At 44.7% G+C, this 13,031-nt stretch overlaps 1 protein-coding gene across 6 annotated transcripts in view; it reads right to left on the bottom strand.

The window, feature by feature from the left end:
- The window catches only part of OPTN (optineurin), a 38,869-nt gene extending 27,949 nt beyond the window's left edge, over positions 1–10,920 (bottom strand). Inside the window, exons 1-4 of one of the 6 annotated variants that reach the window (XM_005214208.5) lie at positions 10,795–10,897; positions 6,927–7,017; positions 4,172–4,348; positions 2,231–2,433 (exon numbers count right to left, since the gene is read on the bottom strand). In XM_005214208.5, the coding sequence (XP_005214265.1) occupies positions 2,231–2,433; positions 4,172–4,337 (369 nt within the window). In that variant the 5' untranslated portion in view covers positions 4,338–4,348; positions 6,927–7,017; positions 10,795–10,897. Of the gene's footprint in view, positions 1–2,230; positions 2,434–4,171; positions 4,349–6,926; positions 7,018–10,364; positions 10,588–10,710 lie in introns of those variants that run through there. The other 5 variants (XM_025000708.2, NM_001034602.1, XM_059892685.1 and 2 more) reach the window with 5 other exon arrangements.
- Positions 10,921–13,031: the final 2,111 nt, after the last annotated feature.

The following is a 13,031-nucleotide window of genomic DNA, read 5'->3' as shown; positions in this document are numbered from 1 at the left end:
CTATGGGATCTCAAGCCCAACTAAATTATTTCTGCCTTTCATCACTTTTTGAGCACTTAGCATTGATTAGCCTTCGGGAAACAACAATTTCCCTTTTTCTGTGCTTCTATTGTCTTGGAAATGTGCCCAGGCTGATATGTCATCTTATAATACAAAACAAGTCTAATGACCTTTGCCTGGCAATCTGTAGTTAACAGTCAAAAAGGATTCTTTAGACATATGTATACCTATTGTGGCTTCCCAGTTGGCACTAGTGATAAAGAACCTGGCTGTCAGTGCAGGAGATGTAAAAGATGTGGCTTCAATCCCTGGGGAAGATCCTCTGGAGAAGGAAATAGCAACCCACTCCAGTACTCTTGCCTACAGAATTCCATGGACAGAGGAGCCTGGCGAGCTACAGTCCACAGGGTTGCAAAGAGTCGGACAGGACTGAAGTGACTTCAGTTCAATTCAGTCGCTCAGTCGTGTCCGACTCGTTGCGACCCCACGGACTGCAGCACATCAGGCTTCCCTGTCCATCACCAACTCCTGGAGCTTGCTCAAACTCATGGCCATCGAGTCGGTGACTTACCACCGCACAAACCTATGGCTGATTCATACTGATGTATGCCAGAAACTAATACAATATTGTAAAGAAATTGTCCTTCAATTAAAAATAAATGGAAAAAAAAAAAAGGATTCTTTAGGGATCACCATGATGTCTGTGAAAAGTGAAGTCGATCAGTCATTTCCGACTCTCTGCGACCGCATGGACTATAGCCTACCAGGCTTCTCTGTCCATGGGATTTTCCAGGCAAGAGTACCGGCTGCTGCTAAGTCACTTCAGTCATGTCCAACTCTGTGAGACCCCATAGATGGCAGCCCACCAGGCTCCCCCGTTCCTGAGATTCTCCAGGCAAGAACACTGGAGTGGGTTGCCATTTCCTTCTCCAATGCATGAAAGTGAAAAGTGAAAATGAAGGCACTCAGTGGTGTCCGACTCTTAGCGACCCCATGGACTGCAGCCTACCAGGCTCCGCCGTCCATGGGATTTTACAGGCAAGAGTACTGGAGTGGTTGCCATTGCCTTCTCCAGGGGATCTTCCCGACCCAGGGATGGAACCCCGGTCTCCTGCATTGCAGGCAGATGCTTTACCCTCTGAGCCACCAGGTCTGTAATACAGTGAAATCAAGACAGAATCAGTCATATCTCAGCCTCACCCTGAGGATTGAAGGGCAGATCTCAGTGGAAACTCCCTGCTCCCTTCCCTGTGCCTCACAGAACACAGGGGCAACCCTAATGGCTTGAGGGGGTAGGGGAGGGGTGTCTGCAGAAGCAACAGCAAAGACAGGTCAGCGTGAGTGAGTGAGTGAGTGAGAGGTCTTGAGAGCCTCAGTAAATCAGGAAGATGAGAGGCTAAATTACAAATAAACACCTCAAGTGGTCCATGAAACAAAAATTGAAAGAGAGGTGGGAAGGGCAAGTGGGGGCCTGGGAGGCACAGCTTGCGGAGAAAAAAACTGATGACCAAGGGTTTTGAAGAATCCTCAGTGTCTCTTTGTCCCAAGGACTCATTCCTGAGTCCTGCCTATAGTTTGCTTCAGCGGATCTTCTACACTGAAAGAAGCTGTCCAGAGCTCCAGCTTCCGATCTCAACTTCTTCCAATATCGGGACCTTTCTGGAAAACCTACAGGACTTTTCATTCACATCTTTGATACCCGTTCTCAAGGGTATCAAAGCACATTTCTCAGGTTCTTTGAGTTAGTGGAAACGTGGCAACCTTACAGCCTCATATCACACAATAATATTTGTCAAACCATTTTTCAAAAGTAAATGTAAAACACAAAGTAAGGAATCTATTGTAGATGGAGAGAAAGGACAAGGTCAGTAAGTGAAAATTCTGAGCGACAGATTTTAAAAATGTAATTCTATATCAAGGACTAAAGACCAACATTTGAATGGTTCCAGGCAGAGGTCTTTCTGTACTATGTATAATGAATACAAAATATTGATTTATAACCATAACACTCTTTTGACTATAATCAATAAAGTCAAAGTTTGACCCATTTCTTTTCTTCACCAGAGATTACACACGACCCTTAAAATTGCAACCAATCTTCTCATCACTCTTCTTTCAAGATAATGCAAGCATCTAGCCGGAACTGTGAGTTTTGATCTCGAAGTCTAGACAGGTAAGATCCCACTGCAAATATGAACATGATAAAATTACAACTGATCAATCCACTCACCTCGAATGCCCTTTCAGTTTTCCCTGTTAGCGTTCCGAGTTCTTGCTTCAGTTTTTCATTTTCAAGGCTCAGTGCCGTTAAACGCTCTTTGGCTTCTTTGCTCTGAGTCTCAAAATAAAGGCGTTCTTCCTTCTGCTTCTCTGTCCAAGCTGAAAGCTCCTCAAATCGCCCTTTCATAGCTTGATTATTTAGCTTCATGGCTTCTGCATGAGGTTTAGAGGGAGAGTGTTAAAACACCAAGGGACGGAACTTGGGGTCATGAAGAGAACCTCCCCATAGATCACCTCACCACATAGCTATGAACCTCAAAATGCCAGGGTTGGCCTGGGCTCCAGGGTCAGCTGGAAAGACTACATAGCAAAAAAATGAGTAGTTTCTGCTTTCAAACAGGACTAGGAGGTCTAATGTCACCGACTGCCCTCAAGAGTCTCAAGAATATAAAACTGATTTTATTGATTTATTTTAACAAAATGCCTATTAATAACTAGCTAGACTGAGGTCCATACTCCTGGATTCCAACACTGGTTCTGCCAAAAACCATGGCTGGAGATATTAGAATCCTTTCTCTTAAGGTAATATTTAGGACTAATTCTGTAATAATAGCAGCCTTTTTATTTTTCCTTTTAAATTTAGGGCTAAATGTCATTCTGCCATTTCCCAGAAATACATAATTTTATTCTTACCTGTATCCAAAAGTAAACAATAGGAATAGCTTTAGCCTTGCTGTTGTTTAGTCACTAAGTCACGTCCAACTCTTTTGCTACTCAAAGGACTATAGCCTGCCAGGCTTCTCTATCTATGGGATTCTCCAGGCAAGAATACTGGAGTGGGTTGCCATTCCCTTCTCCAGGGGATCGTCCTGACCCGGGGATCAAACCCACGTCTCCTGCATTGGCAGGCGGATTCTTTACCACTGAGCCACCTGGGAAGCAGTTTTAGTCTTACTGAGAGCTAGTCCTGAGAAACGCTGGACTGGAAGAAATACAAGCTGGAATCAAGACTGCCGAAAGAAATATCAATAACCTCAGATATGCAGATGACACCACCCTTATGGCAGAAAGTGAAGAGGAACTAAAGAGCCTCTTGATGAAAGTGAAAGTGGAGAGTGAAAAAGTTGGCTTAAAGCTCAACATTCAGAAAACGAACATCATGGCATCCGGTCCCATCACTTCATGGGAAATAGATGGGGAAACAGTGTCAGACTTTATTTGTTTGGGCTCCAAAATCACTGCAGATGGCGACTGCAGCCATGAAATTAAAAGACGCTTACTCCTTGGAAGGAAAGTTATGACCAACCTAGATAGCACATTCAAAAGCGGAGACATTACTTTGCCAACAAAGGTTCGTCTAGTCAAGGCTATGGTTTTTCCTGTGGTCATGTATGGATGTGAGAGTTGGACTGTGAAGAAGGCTGAGTGCCGAAGAATTGATGCTCTTGAACTGCGGTGTTGGAAAAGACTCTTGAGAGTCCCTTGGACTGCAAGGAGATCCAACCAGTCCATCCTGAAGATCAGCCCTGGGATTTCTTTGGAAGGAATGATGCTAAAGCTGAAACTCCAGTACTTTGGCCACCTCATGTGAAGAGTTGACTCATTGGAAGGGACTCTGATGCTGGGAGGGATTGGGGGCAGGAGGAGAAGGGGATGACAGAGGATGAGATGGCTGGATGGCATCACTGACTTGATGGACAGTCTCAGTGAACTCCGGGAGCTGGTGATGAACAGGAAGGCCGGGCATGCTGTGATTCATGGGGTCGCAAAGAGCTGGACACGACTGAGCGACTGAACTGAACTGAACTGAACTGAAGAGCTAGTCCTGTGCTCTATCTCTCCCCAGGGAACCAGGTGCAGAGAAAGGGATTCACCTACAAGCTATTACCAAAGGACTGTGTTCCCAAAGGCCGCGGGTGAATGGAGAAACATGGGGTTAGGTTTCGCTTACCTTTCAGCTGATGGTTCTCGATTAGAAGCTCTCTCATCTGCTGCAGCAGCTCATGTGGGGTGAACGTGTCCAGGTTTGGGTGAGCCAGATTGGGGGGTCCATTTCCTGTGGTTTCACTGGGGCTGTCCCCCTTCTCAGTCAGGCAGCTAAGTGGTTGGTGGGACATGGTAGCAGTTCCTATAGAAAAATCACAAACTGAAAATATAACCATCTCCCTCTGCATTGGGTCCCCAGGAGTCCACAAACCCATGTGCAAGTCCTAAGAAGTATTCTAGAAGGGGCTGACTTTCTTTCCCATTACATTTTGAGCAAGCTTGATTCTTCCGTTCAAACAAGAAAGATACATCCTTGCTTCAGTCTGTATGTACATGTCTGTGCATAAGAATATATAAAGGAGTACAGTGAGGAGGTGGATGATGGAGGAGGAAGAGATGGGAATAATATCAAGATGGTAAGAAATCCTAATATGAAGTGTTCAAGAGGGTTTCTGTGTATGTATTTGTAGATGTGGGCAAAGTATTATGAAGTTGATTTTTTCCCAGAAAATGTTTTAAGCTCAAATCTCCATATTTTGGGTGAACTGTATGGTATATGAATTATATCTCAATAATTAACTGTTACAGAATCTCCATATTTTATTTCTCATATTTTTGGCTAAGAGGAAGGGGAGAACTAACATATTTCAGATAATTACTATGTGCTCAATCATCACACCAGAGTGTCAAGGTCTAATCCTCACTAAAACTCAACTAGATGGGTATTTCCTGGGTGACAGAACTGAATTCATGGAGCTCATCCAAGGTCACTTAATGAAAGGCACAATCGAGCATTAAGGATGATTCTAAAACCCAGCCCTGTCATACAATGAAGGTACCACTGAATACCTAGGCTTTCATAGTTTACTTTTGCAAATCACGCTAAAAAGACTGAGAAAATCTTGCTTAGTTGTTGCATATTCTGAGACTATTTTAAGCATATAATTTGTAAAGGGGTCACTGTGGCCACAAATAAAATGCAGGGTTGGTTGCTCAGCTGTGTCTGACTCTCTGCGACCCCAGGGACGGTAGCCTGCCAGGCTCCTCTGTCCATGTGATTCTCCAGGCAAGACTACTGGAGTGTGTATGCCCTTCCCATAAATAAGATAGATGGGTATATCCCAACTGTATTTCTGTATGGCCTACCACACTTCAGCAAGCACAGAAATCAAAGACTGTGGGCAAATGTTTTCATTTCCACATTTCACAAAGATGATGATTCGTCTTTTCATGAGGCACTGCAGGGTCACTGGAAGCTGAGGGGAGAGAAGTGCTCTCTCATGTAGCACTGTATCATAACCTCTGGGTGTGTGCTCTAGATGAGCGTGCGAGGCTGCCCCATTCAACTTACCCAAAGTTCAGATTCTACCTCATCCATCCATCCTGCACTACCAGCAATCTTAAACAAATAACTAAGGCTTCCAGAAGCCTTTTTCTTCCTACTTCTTAGCAATGAATTGCTTACAAACAGGTTACTTACTACTAACTTACATTGTCACTGTGTCCCAAGAACCACATCCTTGTAAATAGCTCCCACACGTGCCAAAGGAACCTGGCACTGCTGGTAGGAGGGCCAAGTACAAACGACTGTTTCTCTAAAAGACTACCAGGGACACTTTGGTTATGGTTTTTGTTAAGTTCCTCAATGTGTGAGGGGAGAAGCTGGGGAAAGTACCAGCTATTAGTGCTCGTAAGTGAATGCAACAAACCCTCGGAGGGCAGAGCACTGCTTCTTCCCCACTCTGGCAGGAGGCAATTCCTGGGCTCTCTGGAGCCCTCCCAGAACTGAGAGCCTACTGATCTGCTCTCGGTCTAAAGGCACCTATAGGATTAGAGACAGTGCAAGATACCTGTAGGATTAGAGACAGTGCCACTGCTGAGGGGAGAGCGGGCCCTGGCACTGACGGCCTGCTGACTTCTCTAGAGCAGCCAGCACAGGAAAGGCATCCTTGGAATTCTTTAATGAGGATGGCGATTCTATGAAGTGTTAAACATGGATAAAGCATTCTAAGTCTTTTGAAAGCAGCTGTGTTTTACATATCCTGATTATTAAGAAAGAGGTACACTGCCGAAGTGTGCTGTTTCTTGGCATGAGGTGACCAGAAGAGACTACTTTTGTTTTCCCCAATAAAATTATTTGGGTTATTTTGCATAAAATAATTTGGATGATAATAATTTGGAAAAAGCCAGTTTCTGGCTTTCCATAAAACTCACTTTTTCACAGAACTATGCTGGAGCTGAAATTTCATAAAAATGGGTTTTTACTAAATAAAAAGTGCTCCTATCTATTTTGCAGAGAATTCTAAATACCTGACAAAGGCAAAATCCTTGTAACATGTTTTATTCACTTGTCAATATTAAATTTCCTCAAATTTTCAAGGATTAGACTATACTTTTCAAAAGTAAAAGGAAACATTTAACAGATTAAAAAAAAGTATCTAAAGCAGAGGGAAAGATGAGGGGAGGGGATGCATGAACAGAAGGGAGGAGAGAGGAGGGAAGGGAAGGGGAAGAAGTACGGTTCCTTTAGATACTTTTCATCCTTGACTTTTTGTTATATCTCCACCAAGACTTGAGATACAACCATAACAATTAAAACCAGTTCTGCTTACCAACTTTCTGGTTGCCCAGGTTTTAATAGAGCATGAGGAAAAAAAACAAAACAAAAAACAGAGTTATAATAAGGGAGACAATACAAAAATAAACTGGAAGACACTAACCAGATGTGTGACCTTGAGAAGACCTCCTGCGATGGTTTACTGACTTGTCTAGCAAATGATGATCATTATGGTTGCTTTTGGCTCAAAAGAGCTGTAAAAAGTATTTTTAAGGTTCTATCAAGATCATGGTCTAGTTCCCACTGTTCTACACATATATCCCAGTACCCTCATGGTCATGCTACCCTCTCTCACTAATACAAATGCCTGTCCCAATTATAGTGAATTCTTTGTTATGCAGCATTGCTAGAAAAAAATTATTTGGTTATTTAAACATCATAGCAATAAGAAGTTAGCATAAATGCCAAACATAAGCATATAAATACTGTAACCAAACTTTTGCTAAAAGCAATTTAATTGATTTTTGGTGACTCAAAGTGCATTTTATGACTTTAAATATTTGAGGGGCCATCATTAGAAGCTGTCACAATACAGTGTATATGTGTGATGTCTACTTGTAGAATGCCAGGTAGAGAAAGCTGAGTTCTCTAAATGTTTAGCATCCCCTTGAACTATTTTCAATTGAGAAAATGCAGATAGGATTAAATCCTTAAATCCTTACATACAAACATCCTTAAAGGTAATGGAAACTGGACCTAAGCCATTTACTGCAAGGTTCTGCCTGCTTAGTAACTGAATTTCTCATAAAAACCCAACCAATCTGAATCAGAAATGCATCATTTCTAGGCAGAAGGGTGAATTAATAATTAAGCATGGATATGTCAAGATTTCACCAATGAGGAAGAATGGGAACCACCTGGAAGGTGGAAATCAAAAGCAAAATCTCTAGATTTTATTGCCAGATTCGCTATTTGAATTCCTGATTATAATAATCCTTCTTAATTCCAGAGGTCAAGTAATTATAGCAGTGACTTGGCTTTGTAGGCATGAGCTTGAATTGCATTCCTGAGTCGGTCTTAAAAATGACCCTGCCCAACTTCTTATTTGATGCAAGAATGTCCTGCTGGTTTCCATGGCAGATGGGCATATAGACCAGGCTTGAATGACTTCAACGACAGAAGAAATAGGCACATGACCTTAGCAGGCAACTGCCCATTCTATTCCAGGATGGCTGGTGACTGCCAGAGTCATTTTGTATCCAACAAAAATCTGCCTTATACTGACTTCCACCCACTGGACTTTGGACTAGCAAGAATAATACAGAATAAACCCATGCCCTTACCCTGGTGTGGCTGATTCTCTGAATTTGCTAAGTACTCCCAGGTTTACCCCTCACACGCAAAAATTAGTTTTAAACAGTGAAAACCTATTTCCTGACCGTAGAGAATAGTTGGCTATTGGCAGATTCTGGCTTGGCTTTTCAAGGGGATTGAGTAACATTCTAAGATTGCACCAACAAAATTCTTCACAATCCTGGAAAAAGAACTCAAAGTACACACCCTATTACGGGGCAAAAGAGGCCTTACCTTTTATGCCAGAAATGGCAGTCTGACTTTTGGACATACAGAAAATGGAAAAAGACTTAGCCTCATCTACCAGGGCAGGAGCTACACTTGATGACTCCTATTTCCTCTTCCCGCGAATCTAAAGGGTCACCCAGTCCTGTCACTCCCACTTCCTCTCAATCTCCACCAGCTTAGGTCAGGTTCTCTTGTCTTATCTGGCCTACGGCAATGTTGTCTTCCATAGAGGAAAGGGCTTTTGTCTATTCTGTTCACTGCACTGTCTCTAGCACCCAGAACATTCCTAAAAACATATGGGGGTTCAACAAATAGATGCTGATCAATTTACATAGCTTCCTCCATTGTCTGACTCATCTCTTTCCATTGCAGCCCCAGTACCTCCATGGTTTCTTCCCCAGCATAAGAGCATCCTCCTACTTTTACCCTTCCCATACAGACAGAGCTCCAGCTCCCGAGCAAAGCAAACACGGCTTTTCAGAGTCTGGCCCCCACTTACCCACCAGTACCATCTCCTGTCACCAACACCACTCATGCCTGGGGCACATTAAAGAGTTCACAGTTTCTGGCCTTCTTTTGCTTTTCTATCCTTCCTCGAGATGCCTAGACTTGCTATTACCCTGGCAAACGTCTACTGGACAGTTTAACGTCCAGCTCAAATAGCTGTCTTATGTAAAAAGACCTACACTTTCCTCTGAGTACCCAGTAGTGCTTTATGTATTTCAGTCGCTTGGTTCTTTTATGCAAAGTACTATATTATCCCATGCCAGTCAACTTTCCCATCAAACCTAAGTCAAGGTGTTTATTGTTCCTAGAGACTGACACACCGAGAGCAGGCTCTCAGTAAACATTTGTTGAAATCAAATGAAACTATCAAGTTATGAAGTAAAAGCCTTACACTTGTAAAACACTTTCTGCTCAGTAGGCAACAAATCCAACATAACTAGTATTACGAGTTTTTCCTACAGTTTTTCAATGGCACTCATTTCCAGATTCTTGAACTAAACTTATTTTGAAAATTACTATTTTAAAAACATCACTACAAAGGTATCTGGGCATCATTTCATAACACGTATTTCATCACTCAACCCATATATACATATGTCAAAATGAAAAAGAAAACTTAATTTTTTTTCTGAGTGAAACAGATTTTCAAAACACAGTTTAATTTCCCTCTTTTCCTTTGAATTTACTATTCCATAAATTCCAAAGAACATACCAAACACTCCAAGTCTTTATAAAATTCAGAAAGAGTGAGGCTAGGAGAAGGGAAGACACCTGTGCCTCTACCTAAGGTGGGGGATCGCATGGGAAGGTAAAACAATGACCAGTTCCTTTCAAAAATACAGTCTGATTTTTTTTTTTTTTTTGGTGTTTAGTCAGAGTCCACAGCATAATATGCAACTTGTGGTCAATTACCAAAAAAGAAAAAAAAAATACTACACCTGGCCAGTCCCTTCCAAACTGGGCCTATCTTGGAGTTGGGGGAGGTGGCCAGGGCCCCCTTGCTCTTCTCTCCTTCAGTCAAGGAGCAAGCATGAAAGGTTCTTCTGTTAATAATTGTTTAGGATTTCCCAGGCAAGGATACTGGAGTGGGTTACCATTTCCTTCCCCAGAAACCTGCATCTCCTGCATTGCAGGAGGATTCTTTACCACGGAGCCACCACGGAAACCCATTGCTAATAGTGACGCTTGCTTAACCAGATCGATCCTAGGCTTTTGATGTTCAAAGTTTCGGTTTCCCACTTCAACCTTACGCAGTTCTGTGGCACATAATTTCCAACAACAGTTTTCCTGGAGGAGGAAGGAGCCTAGCTGGAACCTGAGTTACATTTTCTCTTAGTGATGCTTACTGCCTACTGCTTACACAACAGAAACAACCCCTCTGAGATTCTCGCCTCAGCAAATATTCATATTCTCTACGTATGTATCTATACCTACACACATAAACACACACACAAGCTCCCCCAGACACAACGGTTTATGAAGATTCCTTTCAGCTGTTCAGTAATCCCATCACCTTAGAGAGCGGCCACTGGCTCTTCAGTGTACTGGGTCTTCTCGTGGAGCTAGTTTTTACGTCTCTCGAAGGTGTGTCCTTAACCCCTTCTCTTATAATGAAGAACCGGCTGTATAATCATCCCCAATCTGCGGAAGCATGTCACCCTTAAACCACCTTCATGACCTACAGAGGAAGTCACCTGCGGCCAGCCTGGCGGGTAAAAAAGGGGGAAGGGCACTTTGGGATGGACGCCCCTGCTGCCCTTTGGCACCAGGTCAAGATCGCCAGGGCCTGGAAACCCTCCTAGCAAGCGCCGCCGTCCCACTGGAGGAGACGCCCCACCCCTCGCCACCCATGTCCCTACCGGCTCCGGGTCGCAGGGTAGGGGGCTTCGGAACAGCTTCCAGGGCGGAAAGGGAGACCCTGCCCGCCCCACGCCCTAGCTCACCGGCGCCCGGCTCCAGCCTCCCTCGGGTCACTGCTTCCTCGGCATGATGCCCGCTGGGAGAGGGCTCCGGACCCAGAGGCAGACGCCAAGCAGGAGACCCGCTGGGGCAGCGGCGGGGGTTGGGGAGCTTTAGGTTGATTTGCGGCCTCGCGACCCCGCCCAGCGCTGCTCAGCTGACCGCCGCGCCAGCCTACTCATCTCCACCCGGGAATTTCCCAGGCCCCGCCCATCAGGCCCTGCCCCTCAGGCCCCGCCCTTCGGTAGGCCAACCCCGTAGGCCCCGCCCCAGCGCTCCGCCCCTCCTTTTTCCTCCACCAGCCCGTGGTCAAGGCCCCGAGCCGGGTTAATACGGACTGCGCCAAGGTGTTAGTGTGACGGCCGTGAAGGACGGGGTTAATTAAAGCAAACTGTTAAGTAAATGAAGTGTGAGCAATCGGTCGTCGTCGAAGAAAGTCCTTTTAGAAGTCGAGCCACAGGGGGTCGCTGCATCCCACAGAAAGAGGGAGATGAACCCTCAGTCTCTTGTTAAAGGGCTTACATTTAGATACAGTTAATTGAGCACGCACTGCTTTCCACCCGATTTTGCCCTTGAAACAGACTTTTAATTAAAAACACAGAGCCAGCAGGATTTTTCTGAGGCTTTTGTTGCCGGGGAACAGGCCAACCGTTGACACTCAGAGGCTTCAAATGCTCCAGACAGGTGGGATTCCTGGATTAACCTGGATTGTATCTGAAAAGCAGTGGTACTGATTTACTGAACTAGAGGAGGGTGGATGCCTCTGGACACGACAGAGTGAAATGGGAGGAAACAAGACACAGAAAGAGGGAGAGCCGCCCTGGTTTGCAAACTAAACACTGCAAGAAGGGATTAGCAAGGGCGCAGACACAGGCGTCTGATCCCAAGGTCAGGGTCTGGGCCAAGCCAGTGCGGCCGGTTCTCCCGGTAATAGGCCCCCGGTGTAAGATAAGAAAACAAAAATTAAGGGAGAGAGGGCCTAGGGGCAGGTTTGTGCCGAAGACCAAGAAGGACATCACAAGAGAGAACTTAATTTATGAATGAAGTGGCTGACGCCGCTTAAATCAGCGGGATACCAAGCACATTGATGCACATCGAAGCTGCTCTCTGGTTAGAAACGAAAAAAAAAAAAAAAAAAACAGACAAAAAAACCCCTACACACAACCCTAATCCAAATAGAAAAAAGGGAAACGCGCCCTCTCCTGGTATCCTGAAGGATTCAACTCCTCTATTTAGAGATTCAACTCCTCTATTTAGACGGCCTGCTCCAGGCCAGCTCTTCTTACCCGGCCCTTAACACCATCCTGAGATTTAACCTCCTGCTCAAGGTAGAAAGAAAGTAAAGTCGCTCCGTCGTGTCAGACTCTTTGAGACCATGTGGACTGTAGCCTACCAGGCCCCTCCGTACATGGGATTCTCCAGGCAAGAATACTAGAGTGGGTTGCTATTCCCGTCTCCAGGGGATCTTTCTGACCCAGGGATTGAACCCAGGTCTCCCACATTGCAGGCAGATGCTTTACCCTCTGAGCTACCAGAGAAGCCCACTCAAGGTAGAGAGGACAAGCAAATCAGGGCCTGCCCCACACCCAGTTCCAGTCCCTCCTGGGCTTGTTAGGGGCAAGTCAACTCTGCTGCCTTACTTCCATTATTTTAAATAGAATCCATCTGCAATGCAGGAATCCCAGGTTTGATCCCTGGGTGAGGAAGATCCCTTGGAGAAGGAAATGGCAACCCACTCCAGTATTCTTGCCAGGAAAATCCATGGACAAAGGAACCTGGTGGGCTACTGTCCATGGGCTCCCAAAAAGTCCACACAACTTGGCAACTAAACCACCAAGGAGAGAGAAAATGAGTATCAGAGAATCTAATACTCATTAGAGGGGCAGGGGGGAGATGGGATGGGTGGGGAATGGCTGGTGGGGGTCGGTGTTATACACAAGACTGTCCCTAGTTGTGGAGTGCGAAGGTTGGGAGTGGATGAGTTTCTGGTAGGAAAACTGATCAGAACCACTTGTTTCAGAAACATTGAGCATTCCCACCACATCATAGTTGTGTGACCCTGGACAAGCTACCTAATCTTGCTGTGCTTCATTCTCTTTATCTGTAAAATGGGGCCTCTAATACAGATCCTAAATTCCAAAGATCTCAGAATTCAATGCCTTCCCCAGTTCTTTTGGTGGCAAAACTGACCCAAACTAATGTAAAGTTACTGTCTATATTT

This window comes from Bos taurus, chromosome 13, assembly GCF_002263795.3.
Source record: "Bos taurus isolate L1 Dominette 01449 registration number 42190680 breed Hereford chromosome 13, ARS-UCD2.0, whole genome shotgun sequence".
In the NCBI taxonomy this organism is placed as follows: Eukaryota; Metazoa; Chordata; class Mammalia; order Artiodactyla; family Bovidae; genus Bos; species Bos taurus.
The sequence above is the reverse complement of the archived record's forward strand: the minus strand, read 5'-3'. Positions and strand labels throughout refer to the sequence as shown.